This window comes from Cavia porcellus, unplaced genomic scaffold (genome assembly GCF_034190915.1).
Source record: "Cavia porcellus strain 051 isolate PalLab524CR breed Dunkin Hartley unplaced genomic scaffold, mCavPor4.1 scaffold_9, whole genome shotgun sequence".
NCBI lineage: Eukaryota > Metazoa > Chordata > Mammalia > Rodentia > Caviidae > Cavia > Cavia porcellus.
The window spans coordinates 55,178,936-55,196,801 of record NW_026947492.1 but is presented as its reverse complement, the minus strand read 5'-3'; the positions used below and the strand labels follow the sequence as shown (position 1 = coordinate 55,196,801).

Here is a 17,866-nt window from a genome sequence, read left to right as displayed (position 1 = left end):
TCTTGTACTTTGACCTCGCCAGGCACGGTATCCTCCAGCGGAGGTGTGCGGAGGGACAACTCCTAACTCCTCACCGTTCAGCACCAGCCTGTGCTACCTTCCTCTGATGCTGCCAGCCCCCCCCCCCCCGGAGGGAGAGGCTGTCCCAGCAATTTCTGTTATCCCTGTCGGTTGACACCACCTGGCATTTGCAAACCCTGATCTTTCCCGACCTCACACACCGAGGGCTGCAAAACACAAAACCCGGGCCAGTTGGGACCAAACTGCAGTGTCACCATCGAGGGGCGGAGGAGGGGGCGGCGTTTTGAGAGACATTCAGAATAAAGGGAAAGAAGGGGGACAAACAAATGAGTCACTTAATACGAGGACTGCACATGCCTCTGACGCTGCCCATAATGCAGCGGCGGCGGACTGGAAGGAAGCAGGCGGCCCCCGGGAGGGGCGGGCGGGAGGGCAGGCGGAGAAAGGGAAGGGGCGAGGGTGCGGGCGCCTCGCCCTTTGTGGGGCCCGCGCGCCGCCCCGCCGTCTACGCCCCCCTTCCCCGCCCGCCCCCCGACCCCGCAGGCTGAATCCGCTCGCGCTGCCGGGGCCCCCCAGCCCCGGGAGCCAACTCTCTCGGTCTCCAGAAACGATCGGTACAAACTTCCACACGGGGCTGAGTTCGGGGCGGGCGCGGCAGCCCGGGGAGCCGCGGGCTCCGCCCCGCCCCTCGGCGCGCACCTGTGACAGGTGTGCGGCCCCGCCGAGCCCCGCCAGCCCCGGCCCGCCGCCCGCGCGCCGCCCGCCCTCAGCCCCGGCGCCGCGGGGCGCCCCTCAGCGGCCGCGCCCGCCAGCACTCACATAGCGCCTCAACTTCTTCTCGGGGGGCGACTTCCTCAGCCAGCCGGTGCACACCACGTCGCCGCCGCCGCCGCTCATGGTGCCGGCCGCCGGGAGCCCGCCGCCGGGTCGCGCGGACAAGGGCGCGGGCTGCTGGGTCAGCGGCGCGGTGCGCAGTCGGGAGGGCGGGGCGGGCGGCCCGCGGCCGCGGGCGAGGACGAGGCGGCGCGCGCGCACTCGGCGCTCACGGGCAGCCCGGCGGGGGCGCCCGCCAGGAAGGCCGCGCGCTCGCCACGCCCACCGCCCGCCGCGCCCCCGCAGGGTGGCCGTCGCCGACGCAGGACGCCCGGGCTTCGGACCCCGGAGGCCCCGGCGCAGCACGGCGCCCGGAGCCGCGGCCCGCCAGCGCGCCCTCTGGGTCTGGTGTTTTTCCTGAAGCCTGCAGCAGCTGGCGCTGGAGAGGACCTCGCCCCTGCCGGCGATGGTGGCGGTGGGAGCGGAGCGGTGTGGTGGGAGAGGTTGCGCGCCCGGGATTGCACCTGGATTTTCTAGGGAGAGTCTTCAGAGAAGACATCTGAGGGCTTCTTGCGTTTCCTGGCCATTCCCAGAGTTTCAGGTTTCAGCGGGTTGGGATCTGGCAGAAATTAGTGACCCGCTTTCCTGCAGGGGTTTTATTAACTCGCACCCCCTTGGCAAGAGAAGGAAGGCACCTACGATGAGCCGGGAGCTTTAGCGGTCATTGGTTACATGATGGTCTTCATACATCTACAGAGTGGCCAGGCAATCTTGTCCCCATTTTACAGATAGTCAAGGTCTCAGAGCTACTATAATGAAGAGCCAAGTTTCTAATTCAGTTGGGGTGGAGGTCTTTTCAAGGTGAGGTATTGCTTTAAGGTCTACAGACCAGCTTTGGGGCCGCTCATTGCCGGAAACAAAGTCCAGCTGGCTCCCTCCCACACTACCACTGGGAAAGCAATTTAGAAGAAAACTCGTATGATTTTTTTAGTAATTGGGGAAGCAAAAATTAGTCAACGTACTTCACAGAGAGTTGAAGGGCAAAGTGATACAGAAGACCAAGAAACTGAAGTCAAAATTTCAAAGTTCCAGCTGACTCAGGCTGTGAGACCTCTCTGTAAACTGCGATTTAATCATACATTTCTCACTATATTGTGGTGAGTTCTGAGAGAAAGTATGTGGAAACACCTCACACCAGCACTTCGGGGGCGGGGGAGCCTCCTCCAAAAGACCACAAAAATGCCTTTACAGACATCATTAAAAGACAGGTCCTCTGGTTCACTGCTCTCGGAAGTAGATAGAAAACTATTTTATCCATGGGGGAACCGTGCTGCATACAAAGGATTTGGAGAAGCAGTCATCCTTACTGCCTTGTGTCATTTTAGACTGTTTATTCTGCTCATTTCTTGGTCGCCATGCAATGTAATTAGTCTTTCCAAGTAGTCTGACATCCTTTGTTCCAATAGATCTTGGTTGAGTTGGTTAATGTTCAGCCACTCCAGTTACTTCCCTATCATGTACTTATCTTTTCTAAAGGCTTGCTGACTTTCAGTATTCAGTGTGCTACTGGATAGAATGTAAACTATCACGCTATAGCAGAGCTCCTTTAATTTTAATTTAGGGATCCTTAAGCCACATACAAAGAGCTACCACCAGAACTGAGACCATTTGTAACTTTTGGCTTCAGTGTCTTAAACTCCTGTGAGACACAAATGCTGTATCAAAATACTTAAGTCTGCCAAATCAATCAAGAGGCAGTGACTCCCAACCAAAATAAAGTAATCCTCTGACTTCATTCACATGTGAGTCATAATGCCAAGTCTCTGGGATTGCAGTCTGAGAAATTTGCATGGTTTGGCTGCACTGAGGTTTGTGATGAAAGTCAGACGGACATATGCTCTATCTCTCCTTAGGACTAAAGTCTTCTTTTACATGTCCTCTGAGAGTTACGTGATTCAAGTCACAGACTGTTAATCCAAAGTTGGTTAGCATGAGGTTGCATTCTGCCAGAAACTTTTTAGGGTTTGCTTTTGTTTAGCAAAAGATCCTGTTGTTATGTACAATTCCACGTGGAAACAGAAAAGCTTGATATTTTGTGACCAGTGACAGAAGAGGGTCTCAAACTCAACAGGATACAGTATATGGGCTTCAGGAAGTCTTCTAAACACCCCCATCCTTATCCCAAAAATTAGAGACAGGGCCTCTTCTTCGTCCTTTCCTACCCGAACACTCAAGCACCGTTCCTCATCACTGCACTGTCCTGCGGGGGCTGCACAGCGAAAGGCAGGACTGCTGCTGAGGTCCCTGGCTGCACCCTGGAATGGATTAGTCTTCTGAGCCCGAGAGGCGTGCCAGGCTTGGAAACAGCCTTTGGACAGAACGTTCCTGTCTGGACCTTTACTAAACCCTCTCCACTCCCTGTTTTTTTCCCTCCCAGGAAAAATGGAAAATAAATTATGTGAATGATTTATTTACACGAGGGTGGGCGCCATCTATCGGAAAGAGCTGGCGTGACAGCTCCCGTAACCCCTGTAGGGACATGCATCAGTAAATTATTGCCGTAATTTAGGCAATTTTGATTAAAGACCACTGCTATTTCCTGGGGGCGGGGATTAATGACCGACTCCCAGAGCATTTTGGGCCATTCTACATTCTCATCAAATTCTCAGGAAACGACTACGTTACGGAAAGGGGGCACTATGAGCCCCGAGAAACGCACACCTGAGAAAAGAGCATGGACACCAATGTTGCCCCACTCCCAGTGACTCCTTTCTCCCTTCCCCACAAAACCTGTCTTCTAAAGGCTGCAGTGTGGCTTTGAATGTCATCAGCAACAGCCTATATCCGTGACTTTCTCAGCGCTGAGGGTTTGTGGCCAGTGGCAGGTGCATGGCTGGTGGAACACTCCCAGGAACGGGTTGGGAGGGCTGGAGAGCGAGCCGTGCTCAACTGCACACCAGGCTGGAGTGATTAGTACCGCTCACGGCAGGCCTGACGTCAGTGATTGCACTGGGGGTGGGGATGGATATTTGTGTGCCAGACCTTCTGCCTTTTCTCCCCTTCAGTTTAGTTGACAGGTTAATTTCAGAACTGAGTGCCGTATGCTAAAGTCAGTGTGACTTCATGCTCAAGTCAGTGAGCCACCTCAGCTGGTGACTTTCAGGACACGTGCCTCTCTTCTAAAGGTGTATGCTTGCTGGTTGCTTTGAGCCCATTCTGTTCTTTTCCTCAAATTACCCTTATTCAAGTCAACTCTTGGCACCTGGCCGAGGATGAGATCAGGAAGTGGGCTTGGGGGTGTGGTTAAGACCTGATTGTTCTTCCTCACTCTGGCTGAAAACTGAGGTAGTACTTAACATTATACTGGGTGGGAGGCATTTTGGAAATCAACTTCCGTTAAAAGTTTGAGCAAGTCCACTTTTTCAGTTTCTCTTCAGTGAATAACCAGAGCCATGCTAGTTGCTTGGTGGCAGTTAGGTTCCCTTAGGACTCTGGATAGGGTGGGACTATCACTGTTGCACAGCTCCTGCTGCAAACTTGTCATATTCTCCTAAGAACAGGCTGTCAAGGCTGGGCTGGGTGCTTTAGTATTTCAAGCCACCCTGTGCAGCTGGCACCTTACTTGCTCTGAGAGAGTGTGCCTAGCTTTAATTAGACCTTGAACATATGTGAAGAACATTTTCCCTAATGCTTACCAGCTTGACTTCGTTACACCTAATTACTTGTTAAGGAACTGGGATAGTAGGATTGTTTTCCTCATTTTTGTATCCCTAGAGCTAACCTAGCAGGGGTCAGGCACACAATGTTTGTTGTAAGAATAAATAAATAGGACTGGAGGCTCAACTCAGTGGTAGAGTGCCTAGTATGTACAAGGCCCTAAATTCAATCCCAGGTACCACCAGAAAAATAAAAACAAGTCTCTAAAACATAATTTGGCTGGGTTGTAGCTCAGTGCTAGTGTGCTTGCTTAGCATGTACAAGGCCCTGAGTTCGGTTCTCTGTACCACTAAATAACTAAGTAAAACTTTAAAGGATGACTTGTAGTAGCTGTGGACTACCATGCCATCCAGCACTGAGCAACCCCTGGCAGAACACAGTCTCTGTGAAAGTATTTATAAGTAGTTGGAGCCAAGTGTGGTGGCACATGCCTATAATCCCAAGACTCAGAAGGCTGAGACAGAAGGATCTCTGAACTATATAGCAAGACCCTGTCTCAAAAAGACAAAAATAGAAGAAGCTGGAGTGGTTATGCCATAGCCAGCAGCCTTGCTAGAGGGCTAAGAAGGTAGAGGGAATGTTTTAATTTGCTGATGGCTGTAACTCTTGGGGAATTTTAAAAACAATGACTCCTTTGACCTTTTTATTTTTACCTGCAGGCTCTACAGAGCTAACTTTTAACCCTCGATTTCCAAACTCAACACTTGTCCAGACTCCTCAGATAGTCTTCTTTCTGGGACTGAGTTTAATCTTTTTATTTTCTTCTGATATCTGCGACAGTCCTACAGGAACGTTAACCCTGAACTTCTTGTACGCAGATACAACATTAAAAAATTGGAGCACTGTCCCCTTTTCAAAGTGGTTTTATCCACCAGCTGACCAGAAATGCCATTTCCTCCTGCGCCAGTGGTGTGCACTGTGAGGATTTGTTAGTCTCTGATTTGCAGGGTATTCAAAGTCCTCAGGTCACCATCTCATCTGGCTCTGTGTTTCTACCAGAGTTATCCATATGACTGTCTGACTTATTAATACTTATTAATAGTGCATCCCCACTTTTTGTACTGTAAATCTTCATATCACTGCACTCCTCCCACAGCCAATTTCAAGCTATCAACTTAATATTATTAGAGTCAAGGGATACACAGTAGTACAGCACCATTTACTATTTCCAACACAAAGATACAACAGACATAAATAATAGAGCACAATATGAAATGAAAAATAATTATCAAGTGATATCCCCCCTCCCCAGTGGAATCAAATCCAGGGCTTTCCTACTGAGATATATCCCTAGCCCTTTTTAATTTTTTTTATTTTGAAATGGTCTTGCAATTGCCTAGGCCTCGGACTTGCCATCCACCTGCCTTAACCTCCAACAATGCTGCTGGGATTTTTTCTGGAACTTATTAAATTGTAACCTTATGTAATTTAATTTTTGAGATGTCATTCATATACCATAAAAGTCATCATTTTAAAGTGTATGATTCAGGCCAGGGAGATAACTCAGCGGCACAGCACCTGCCTGGCAAGCATGAGGTCATGAGTTCAGTTCCCAGTACCAGAAAAAGTATATGATTCAAAAAAAAAAAATAATAAAGTAGGGTCAAGGATATAGATCAGCAGCACAAGCAACTGCCTGGCAAGCACAAGGTTCTGAGTTCGAGTCTTAGTACCAAAAAAGTATATGGTTCGGTAGTTTCTAGTATTCACTGTTGTGTAACCATCCCTGCTACGGAATTCCAGAACCTTTTCATCATCCCCCTGCTCATTAGCAGTCAAAATTCCAGAGCATTTTCGTCACTCTCATTCTTTCCCCTGACAACTGACCATTAATCAGCTTTTTGTCTCTATGAATTTGCCAACTCTGGCCACTTCAGATGATCAGAATCAGTCTATGCCTCTTGTCTTGTACCTCACTTCTTTTCTTTGGTATAATGTTTTAAAATCTCAACCATGTTGCAGCGCTTATGTTCTTCATTCTTTTGTATGGCTGTATATTCCATTAAGTGGATATACAGTACCACAGTTTACACACCCATTCACCACCTGAAGGACATTGTAATTGTTTGCACTCTTTGGCTATTATGAATAGTGCTACTGTGAACATTTGTATACAGGGTTTTGGGTGAATATGTTTTTAATTGTTTTAAGATATATACCTAACAGTAGAATTGCTGGATCATATAATAACGCTGTTCAAGTTTTAAAAAAAACTAAAATATTTTCCACAGTGGCTTCAGTTTTGTACATCCCTACCAGCAATGTATGAGGGTTCCATCCAGTCTTTCCACATCTTCTCCAATATATATACTTTCCACTTTAACTATAATCTAATTTTAATGTCATTTTTAACAACCTGCCTGCAAATACTTCACAACCAAACAATCCAGTGTCACAGAGTGGGATGACGTAGTGTAGCAGGTCACCGCATACAGCCCAGCAAAGAAAATGCCACCACCTTCGCTCAGGTTAGTTTCAACCCTCATTGCTTTTCTCACTGGGCAATATTCAACAGATTCAGAGTTCCTTCTTACACCGTTGTTTATTTATTTTTTTCTAGAAAACTATACAAAAGTTCTCAAGTTCCTTTCTCTTAGAAATGAAGATTTTTGACTGCTGGAAAATCACGAACTTTTCAGCTCCCACCAGACATTCCAGGCAGAACAGGGTGTTTCCCTCCTACATTTGTGTTGAGAAACAAAAATAAACCCAAAATGTATCTTTCTGACACCCAGATGTATCTTCTGGCTGAGCTCTCAAGCAGTTGCTTCAACAGGGCAAACAGCTGTGGTCTGTTTCAACATAATTTGATGTAATCAGGGTTAATTTTGATGATGTAGTAACTCTGAAGACTGTTTTTTTAACTGGATTACTGTTGGGTCAACAATCATGTGGCATTACATTTAGTGGCTGAAACAAAAGCCAGAATTAAAACAGCTTCCCCTCAGCTCCCTTCTAAATGACAGCCCCACTGGGATTAGACGATATGGGGCACATTTAACACAATTAACTAAAAAAGGAAAGTAGTTGCAGTCAGATGACATGCAAGCATCTCCAGGGTCCAGTGTTGATGCAGCAGAAGAGCTGGAAACTTCTTGTTGTTGTTGTTGTTGTTTTCTTATAGTGGTTGGAAGCAATTATCATAATGTAATATGTTTACAACATTCTAGGAAAAAACCTTAAGAAATCTCTGAAATTTTCCTGATTTAGACAAATAAGTCTAACAACTCCCTTGTTTTCCATGCATATTTTAAAATTTGTTCTTTTCAGTGAGCACAAAATTCACAGTGTGGCATAGGAGGGTTGAAAGAACAGGGTGCACAAAGCCTGCACACATTTGGAATTGTTCCTGGAGAGCAAGGTCTTTTGCTACTTTCATAGGTTTGGCCATCACTGTTTACAGCCAGGCCAACAGCAAGGTCTGGGCTGCTCTCGGCACAGATACTTATTTAGTCTCTTCTAGTTTTTAGTTTTGTCTGATCTGAGACACAGCTATGTTTCATGACAAAGGCCGTTCTTAATACAGTTCTGGAAAACAGAATCTTCAAAAATAGATGTTTTGGGAACCTGCCAAATGTGTTGGTTCTTCAAAACCTTTTATGTTCCATAAAGGTCTGATATGTGTTCAGTCATTTCTGTAAATAAGTCTCCATTCACTTGCTTTTTGTGACTTAGGATATTAAAAAATTTGTAAAGCAAAAGAGCCACTTGCCTTCCTATAGTATCTTATTTTACCAGGAATTCCCCCTTCTAAATAATTTCCCGTTTAAAATTGTTCTAGGATAACATGTGGGCATGGAAAATGTAATGACTTAAAAAAAAGTATAGACAATTATTCCTCTAAGTGAGATAGTGTATTTTTTTTCCTTTTATTTGCAAAAACAGATACCCACTTGAAACTTACTTAAACTCAATTGGGGAATTTATTAGTAGAAAATATATACCAGAGAACCTGAGAGCAAGTTGATGACCTTAGGATAGGTAGCAACCAGGAAGTAATCACAGCAAAAATGGGGCAGCCTCTGTGTGTGTATGCGTGTATGTGTGTCTGTCTGAGACCACATGGCTTTCAATCTCTGAGTGCTTTGCTTACTTTCTTTCACTCTGTAGAATATACTTCATGTCTCTTGTTGTCTATAATTGCCTGAAACTTGCCACATTTCTGTAGTCCTGGTTCAGGCAACCAGTCTATGCACCCTCATGTTTTGAAGTCTATTTTTTTTTCAGCCCTAATTTCCCAAAATGAGACCAGTCCATTCTGAAGAGTAGTTTGGTAACTAAGTAATCACCCTGGAAAGTTGACATAAAAATCAATCTTTTTTTTTTCAGGACATACCCAGTATTTGAAACAGGGAAATGATGAGACTTGAAGAACCACGAGTCCTCTGTGCTGGCATAGTTGGGCTTAGGGCCTGTTTTCTAAGGTTTGGGTGTCATTTTCCTGGCCTAACAAGAGGCTCCCAATAGTAATTACAGGCCATGCAGAAGGGTGAGATTTCTTAGAGTGTCACTGGCTCATGAGAGGTGGGAGTGTGGAAAGTTCTGGCAAAAGGAGGCCCACAAATGTGACAAGCAACCGGGGCATCTGGAAGAGACTGAGCCTGAGAGACTCAGAGAGATTCTATGAAGGATACATTGATGACCAAAGCCAGGGCACCTGGAGGCTGAGTGACCCAAGGCCTCATTAGACCACAATTAAGAATACACCGGCTACATACTCCTAGCTCCTACAGGTTCACTTCTACATCAGCTTTTCCTGCTTGTGACCCCCCAGTTGACCTCAACGTGGCTGAGATGTAGTTATTTTTGTATATATAAAAATCCATACAGGGTCTGTCTGGCAAGCACAAAGTCCTGAGTTTGATTTCTGGTACCTAAATAAATACATAAATAAATATCCAGACAAAAGACTCTTTGGCAACCCTTTTTAGACCCCACCCAAGTTCATTTGCCTGGGGGCTATTTGCTTTTGCTTTATAATAAATGCTTTCTGCTCTTGCTTTACAATAAATACTTTAGCTCAGTCCTCTTCTGACTCTCTACCTTGAAATTCTTTCTAGGCAGAGCGAATAACCCACCAGCCGGACAGTAACAGTACTTACCACTTGACACTTTAAAACCACCTGAAAAAGCATGCATTTCTTTTAAATGCAAAGTACATTTATACAGTATTCAAGTATATGGTATTTAGGAATAATTTTTAGATGTTATTCAATCCTCAGATTTGCTGTTACCTTAAGTGCAGCATAGTATGCTAAGATAAGTAAGATCAGTCTTTTTGAAATTTTTCTTCTTTTTCTTTTGGTGGTACTGGGTATTTAATCCAGTGCCGTTGTACTGAGCTACATTTTGAGACAGTGTCTCACTAAATTACCCATGTTCTCAGACTTCCTATCTGCTGCTTCAGTCTTCTAAGTAGCTAGGATTACTGGTGTGCACTATTACTCCTGGTTTTGACCAGTTACCCTAGGAATTTCAGGTTCCTTCTAGAGAGAGAAACAGATGGGTTACAGTGGTATATGCGTAATGCTATGGGAAAGGTATGTTCACAGAAGATCAAAGAAATTATGAAGATTGTTCTTGAGAACTACTGAGTTACTGCATTCCAGAAGAAGTGTCTGAAGAGATGGCCTAGAAATCGCCTTTACTACTAACAGAGATCATAAAGACAGATTACTAGGCTGGGTATGGTGCTACATGCCTATAATTCCATCACTTTTTGAAGCTGAGGCAGGAGGATCAAAACTTTGAGCCCAGTCTGGATAACTTAGTGAGACCCTATCACAATAAAAAAAGTTTTAAAAACAGAGCTGAGGAAGCAGCTCAGAGTGTCAGGGTTCTAGTTCAAGGTGGGGGGAGAGGGAAAGGAAGGGGGGGGAGGGAGGGAGAGAGAGCGAGAGAGAGAGAGAGAGAGAGAGAGAGAGAGAGAGAGAGAGAGAGGGAGAGAGATTACTAGCTGAATCCATAATTACTTTTGGTTTTGGTTCTTGACTTTTGGGCTTATGTTCAGAGAATGGTAATAGGCTTGGATTTGTGCTGAAATGGTGAGTTTAACATTTTAGACACACGAAGGACAAGCCATGAAATTGTTCTTTAAGGAACATTTGTTTTGTTGGATGGGCATATTCTCCCTCCACCCTTTTCTGATCATAGTAATTCATTCAAATTTTAAAATTATTATTATTTATTTGGGGGGGGGTGCTGGGAATTGAATTCAAGTCTTCACGCATGGTGCTAGGCAAGTGCTCTATCATTGAGGCACACCTCCAGCCCCATTTAATAGTTTTTTAAATGAATGCTCACTATGTACCAGGCATGCTCCAAGGCACTGCAGATACGCAGATGAATGTGTTCTTTGCTGTAATGGAGCTTACATTCTGGCACAGAAGAAAAATGACAGCTTGAGACCTAGTATTTGCATTAAGGTACTGAGAATGCACAATGAAAGAAGAGAGTCTGGACACTATTGTCCAAACTTTGGCTTCCTGAAGCATAAATAATATAAACACTAATGAGAAAATATAGAAGTCCTAGCTGCATTTGGGAGTGTCACCACCCTTGAAATAAAACCCATAGCCTTTAGACAGTGTGATAAGAGCTGTTAATATTTTGATTCTGGATGACTAAGAGGCAACAGGTGTGTAGCCTGAGAGAGCCACTCAAGGCCATTTGCAGCATGTGGACAGGCAAAGCTTAGGGTGCAGTATACACCCCAACTCTATATGCAGGGTAGGAATCTGCACAGAGGACTTCTAAAGAATTCCTTAGGGCTGCTGACCTGCTGGGGAAAAGTCAATTAAGAGTTAGTAAAACATAAAGACACAAAATTTCCACATTATTATTTATTTTGGGGCAAGGTGCTGGGAGTTGAATTCTCAATTTGTGTGTGTGTGTGTGTGTGTGTGTGTGTGTGTGTGTGTGCCTGTTGATTAACAAACAGCCCATTCCTGTTTGAGAAACATTTACTGGTATAAGTTTGCATTTACCAAACTAGATGAAATTGTTGTTTTCAAAAAAACTGTTATGTATGGAGATAAATAGGAAGGAGGGGCACTTGAATTTTGATATATTAGTAGCATACAAGGAACAAGAGTAGGGAGAAACACACGCAGAGAATGCCAAAAACATGGGCGGGGTGATTAAAAGAGACTGAGGAAAAGCAATAGACTACGCTGTGTTATGTTACATGGGCTCCCAGGGGTATCACTCTGCAGGCTGACTTTCCCATCCTTGAAACAGAGTGTGAAAACAAGCTCAAATGCAGACTATTGAATGTAGTATCTTATTCAATGAGCAGGACATTTATATAATCATTACCTATTCTTTACTGTAAAAATATCAAAACCGCACTGAAGGTTTCTCAGTTCAGAATTAAATGCCTACATCAGCTATTCAGGGTAACGGATTAAAAATTGTAAATTACAAGCTGTTGCATTCCAGACCTACTGAATCAGATCTTCTAAGGCAGGAAAAGGTAATCAGAAACTTTAGTAAGCTCCCAGGTACCTCTTAAGATACAATAAACTTTGAAGACTATAGGAAAGGGTGGGGAAGCATGTCTTAGTTCTCTCAAAGATCTGGGTACAACACAGTGAGTGCTTGGTAAAAGTTTATTGACCTAAACCAAATATCACCTAAGAAATTTTAAAGAAAGTTTTCAATATCAGTTCCCTGTAATAGCTGATTTCATGTTTTCATATTCTTTTAATCTCAGTTCATAGCTCTTACAAATTGCTGTAATAGGAATTTAAAATTTTATTTAAAAGCTTCAACATGCTTTTTGGTGTGTATTTTAAGATAGGGTGATTGTCTAGATCTCATAATCCTCAATATTTCAACCTTCCTAGTGCTGGCATTATAGGTGTGGTTTCTCTTATAATTTTTGGTTTCTCTTATAATTTTTAGTAGTTATTAAATACTTGATTCAAAATTTAAAAACCTTAGCTCATACAGATCTTGAGTTTCTTAAAAAAGCTTTTCTTTAGGAGACCATACACATGTGTAGTGATTTTCAGTTTATAAAACTCTTTAACACAGTTTTTATTGCTTCTCATGACACTGTAGAAGCAGCTTTAACCCCATTTTGCAGATGGATATACAGACTCAGAGGTTAATTTGCTCAAAGTAACACAGCTAGGAATGTCACCTAAACCAAAGTCTTTTCTCCATATATCTACTATTATTTCCAAGATATCAAATACTCAGCACATTTTCTGGTAAGAATCTGACCCAATAGCTTGTGATATAAAATCCTGCAATGCAGTGTGTGGCAGATGGAAATTACACTTAAAGAACCATATCCTAACTGTATAGGAATCAGATGTCATCCTCTGAAGTACTGCAAAGAAAATGGATATATTAATGGCAACCTTCAGTGAAAGAACTTACTGTGCTTCAACAGTACCTCATGCTGTCTCTACAGTCTCTATATATGAACACTGTCCATCTTTACAATCCCCAAATGAAGGTTAGGATTATTCCAGAATCCTCTGAAATTGTAATTAAGGTTTTCAGAGTATTTACAGGAAGTGAAACAACCACTTTGGGCTGTGAGGTAGATGGGAAGGAGGCGCCAGAAACTTAAAGCTTTCCTCATATCAACAGTGGTATGACAGGACACTTGGGTAGCAGCTAAGTGAACACCTACTACCAATAGAAGGGTCCGTTTAGAGGACATATTTGCCCATGAGTAACCTGGAGAGGTATAGCACTTCAGCGCAAGAACAGATTGTCCAACTAAGGAACCACAGGCATTCTGTACTGGAGAAGAGAAGGTTGGGGAGAAGAAAAAACAGCTGCTGTGTTTCTAATTCACTGAGTTTGTACCTTACAGGGAGGCAGGTTTCATTACTATCAGGTAGAAATTTCTAACAACTGAAGTTCTTAAGGATGGAAGAGGTTCTCTCTTGAGGTATTTAGTTCCTATTCACTGAAGGGATAGTGGGTAAAGTACTAGCAATTGTTGGAAACAAGATACCCACACAGACTGGTACATTGGTTCACGAACACTTTTATTTGCAAACCATTTGGTTTGCAAACAGAAATGTTTAGCAAAATTTTGTTTTAGTTTGCAAACGCTGCATCAGGTGACAAACACAACAGTCACAAACACAAATGTCACCATCTTTTCCAAAACTGTACAACAGATTAAGTTCATGAACTGAGGGGTGTGTGTGTGTATATTTAGAGAGGGAAAGAATACAATTTTCTATAATGAGATTTTTCAAAACTAGGATCCTAAGTGAATAGCAAATCAGCCATTCTTGCTGAGCCAGTGTGTAGAGAAGATTTTGAATCAGAGTCACAGTCATAAATAGCTCAGGCTCTACCAAATACAGTCCTAATAGGTTAGCAGTGTAGCTTAGTGGTATGATACTTGCCTGGGTTCAATTCCAAGCACCACCACAATAGCAACAGATAACTCTGTTCTATACTGTACTTGTAATATGAAAAACTTGCTAGACAAGCCAGGCCTGTTGTTTCCATTTTCAGGTCATCTTCAAATACCAAAAGTCTACCACTTTGGGATGTTATTAATAACTCCCCAGGCTGGACTCAAACTTGGTAATTTTTATGTCTTAGACTCCCAGACATCTGGGATTACAGATGTGCACCACCACTCTACAATGAGGTAAAAAAAAAAAAAAAATTTGAGACACTTCTGGGTCTAGGATTTTTTGTCCCATTTTCAATATTTCTGTTTACTAAAATGTATTTAAACACAATCAACATGTTTCTTTACATTCTTTATATTTTCTTACAGAACAAGGAAATTAGAGGCCAAAGTATGAACCTGGGGTCTTAAAATGCAGTGGTATGATACTTGCCAGGGTTCAATTCCAAGCACCACCACAACAGCAACAGATAACTCTGTTCTATACTAATATGCAAAATTCTGTGTTTACTAGAAAGTTCTGTATTTTTAGTCTCTTTAGAGGATGAGAGCAGTAAAACTCATCTATAGTCTTATTCTCTCTCAATACAGTAATAGCTTGGTTCACCAACTTAATTCCTTCCAGGATTCTTGGGAAGATGGCTGCATTCATATTCATCACCTGATGAGTTTGCAAACAGGTTTGCTGAATGCTTCTGTTTGGGAACCAAACTGTCTACAAACTGAAGCATTCCTGGATCAAGGTATTCCTACTGTGTCAGGAATTCCCAGTTTTCATAATAAATCTAATCTTTATGAATTTCAAGTCCACTAAGATTCTAAGGAGTAAGTTTCATAATATACTGTCTTATGAACTAAGACAATATATTAAAATTTTTTATAAACTGTAAAACAATGTCTAAATAGTATTACTAACAATTACAAACAGTAAAGCTATAGCAAAAATTCAAGAGTCATGAGGCACATTAATTCAATGAGTAGCTGCCTGAATAAAGTTTAAGAACCACCTAAACTCCTGGCAGCTTCTGTAATTATAAATGTCCCCCCAGAAACAACCCATTGTTTTAATAATGGCTGTAAATTCACCGAGCTCCAAACCAGGCTATGATAGAGTTACCCAGAGCCTTACCTGATCAGAGAAGAACCCAAGACTCCTGGGAACATGAGAATGTCCAAGTTCCATCAAGGGTGTTGACCATGAGCTAATGAGATGTTGTCTGATGGAAGTTCTATTGAATCATTTCAGTACAAGTGATTAAGGCTGCTTTCTGCTCTATTCTTGAGAGTATTCTTGGAGGTTCAAGTAAGGGAACACAGCTACTCATATACTCTTTTATTTTTTTGAGACAAGGTTTCACTACATAGTTCAAGCTGGCCTTGGAACTCACTTCATAGCCTAGACAGGCCTTAAACTCACAGCATCCTCCTGCCTCAGCCTCCTGAGTGTGGAATTACAGGTGTGTACCACTATACTCAGTTTACTTATATATTCTTGACTAAGGAAAGAATCCTCCTCTGTCCTCTGCTACCAAGAGTGCAGATTTGGGAGGATGCACAGGGAGTGGTAAGGGAGGGAAGGGACACCTGCCTAGCTAGCCAGATTAGCCAAGTCAACCTGGGGATCAATGGGGTGACAGATGTTGCAGCCAGATTGCCCTCACATCCTTCTGCTCTTTTCTTATTGCTTCTTCTATCTTTTAATTTGGAATACAAACCGGGCAGAAGCTACAATTGACTATTACATTCACCTACTTAAAAAAAATTTTTTTTACATACTTCAGATTGCAGACTGAATACAAATATTGATCAGAAGCCAAAATACCCCACACATTTCTTAACAATTCAATCCAGACCAATATATCTTTCTACTCTGCATTTTTATATTCTTGCCTCACCACTTACTAAAATAAATATATGAATAAATAGCAATCCAATCCAAGTAAGTACCTTTCATCTGTGATTACCTGAAGTAAGAGATTTAAATATGGGTAGAGTTAATCCAAGTCACCAAATGCACCTCAGTGCCAGCTGAGTCATGCTTGAATGTGTAGATTCAATTTAAAAGGAGTATGAATTTGTAACATTGTAGATGGAAGTTCTGGCAGATTCTGAGAGGGACAAAAGGTCACCAAGTTTCTTTGCTGATCTGTGACAGTTAAAGATTGTCTGGGCTGGGTTGAAGGGTAAGTTACTAGATCTGGAATGGATCACTCAGACAAATTTCAGACCAAAACACATGATAGCATAATTTACTCCAGGCAAGGAGAGGCGAGCCAGATGGAAAAGAACTGGTTTTTTTTCTACTGATGTCAAAATTTGAAATAAGAATGGCAATTAATGATGCAGAAAATATTTCTAAGAATGGAGAATGTACTCCATTTTGTGGTGATGCTTGGAAATTTTGAGAAAAGAAAATTTGATTTTTCTTCTATTGGAAACTAGTTATACAAGTTAAAACACCACTCTTCTTCAAATCACCTTTTAACTCATGAAACAGCCACACACACACATTTTTTTTTGAGACAGGGTCTCACTACGTAGCCCATGCTGGCCCTGAGTGCTGGGATTATAGACATGCGCCACCATGTCTGGCCATAAAACACTTTAAATATAGTACAGTTCAGATAGTTCTGAACGATTAAGGCCATATTTTATTCACTGTAAAACAGACATAAATTAGTTTATATGTAGAATTTAGATTATCATGTGTCAGCTGATAAATGGACATTTAAATTTTTTCTTGTTATGTGCAAGTAACAGTTTCATTTTTGATATTTTCAGCATCTTTGTATGACATCAGTGTTTGTTTCTGTTTAACTATTGGTCAAGAGAAGTACTGAATCAAAGATGGAAATCATTTAGGATTGCCTTAGGCAAATGTTTGGCTTCAACCGGATACTGTGTGATTAAGTGTCAAGGAAATGAATAAGTATGAAGTTTTGGAATTATACTCTTGAAGCCTCCAACTAAAAATGCAAGAAATAGTATACATTACTGTCATGCAAAGGGTCTTTTGCTATCCAGTGTGTGTGTGTGTGTGTGTGTGTGTGTGTGTGTATTTTTTTTGGTGCTAAGGACTGAACCCAGGGCTTCCAGCTTTCTAGACAACAATTCTACCACTGAGCTAAATCCTCTGCCCCTATCCAATGTATATTAAATATAACTTAAATCTATGGTTCAATGTTCACTGATGCAGTACCATTATACATTTCAGAGCTTTAGTATATACTAAAATGGGAAGTTTGCATAGCCTAAGGTTCTGTTTTTATTAGTGACTATATGTAGCATAGGTTCACTGATTGAGACACAAAAAGGCCCTCAGAGCTTGCCTGCTTCCAAATGATGAGCACTTGGGAGGCTGAGCAGGAGTGAGTTCAAGCCCAGCCTGAACTGCATAGTCTCAAAAGGGCCAAACAAACAACAAAAAATAAACACCATGATGATTTTTCTGGTGAAGTAACTGGAGACTACAAAGATTATCTCACTTGCCTAAGGGTCCAAAGTTAAATTGACCATGGTTCTGGGATCAGAACCTGGCGTCTTTATTTCTTGGTATTTTTGAGGACACTTACTTTGGATGTCCTGCTATCATGTTAACATTATGATTCTACCTGGCTTCTCAAAAGTCCTGAGAGGCATGAATCCTAAAAGCCTCAAACACTGCAGTGCCTCCAGCTTCTGGGTCTGTGAATGCCTCCACAGAACCAAGTAAGATTTGAATGCCAGATCAACACTGACTGATATTGTAAAGGTCTCAGGGTGGTTTCTGTATTTTCTTTTCCAGGTTAAAGGCTGAATATCATTTTTTCAGATGCTTCTCTAGCAAGCTTATTCATAAGGCGGGATAGAGAAAAACTACGTACATTTAAATGTTTAAAAATTTATTACAGTAAAAGACACATTGCCATTAATGCCCTTCAA

At 42.5% G+C, this 17,866-nt stretch overlaps 1 protein-coding gene across 1 annotated transcript in view; it reads right to left on the bottom strand.

Annotated features, from left to right (window-relative positions):
- Positions 1 to 1,276, bottom strand: part of Gab2 (GRB2 associated binding protein 2) — a 187,797-nt gene extending 186,521 nt beyond the window's left edge. The window contains exon 1 of the mRNA XM_063256410.1: positions 841 to 1,276. Within this exon, the coding sequence (XP_063112480.1) occupies positions 841 to 918 (78 nt within the window). The 5' untranslated portion in view covers positions 919 to 1,276. The remainder of the gene's footprint in view (positions 1 to 840) is intronic.
- Positions 1,277 to 17,866: the final 16,590 nt, after the last annotated feature.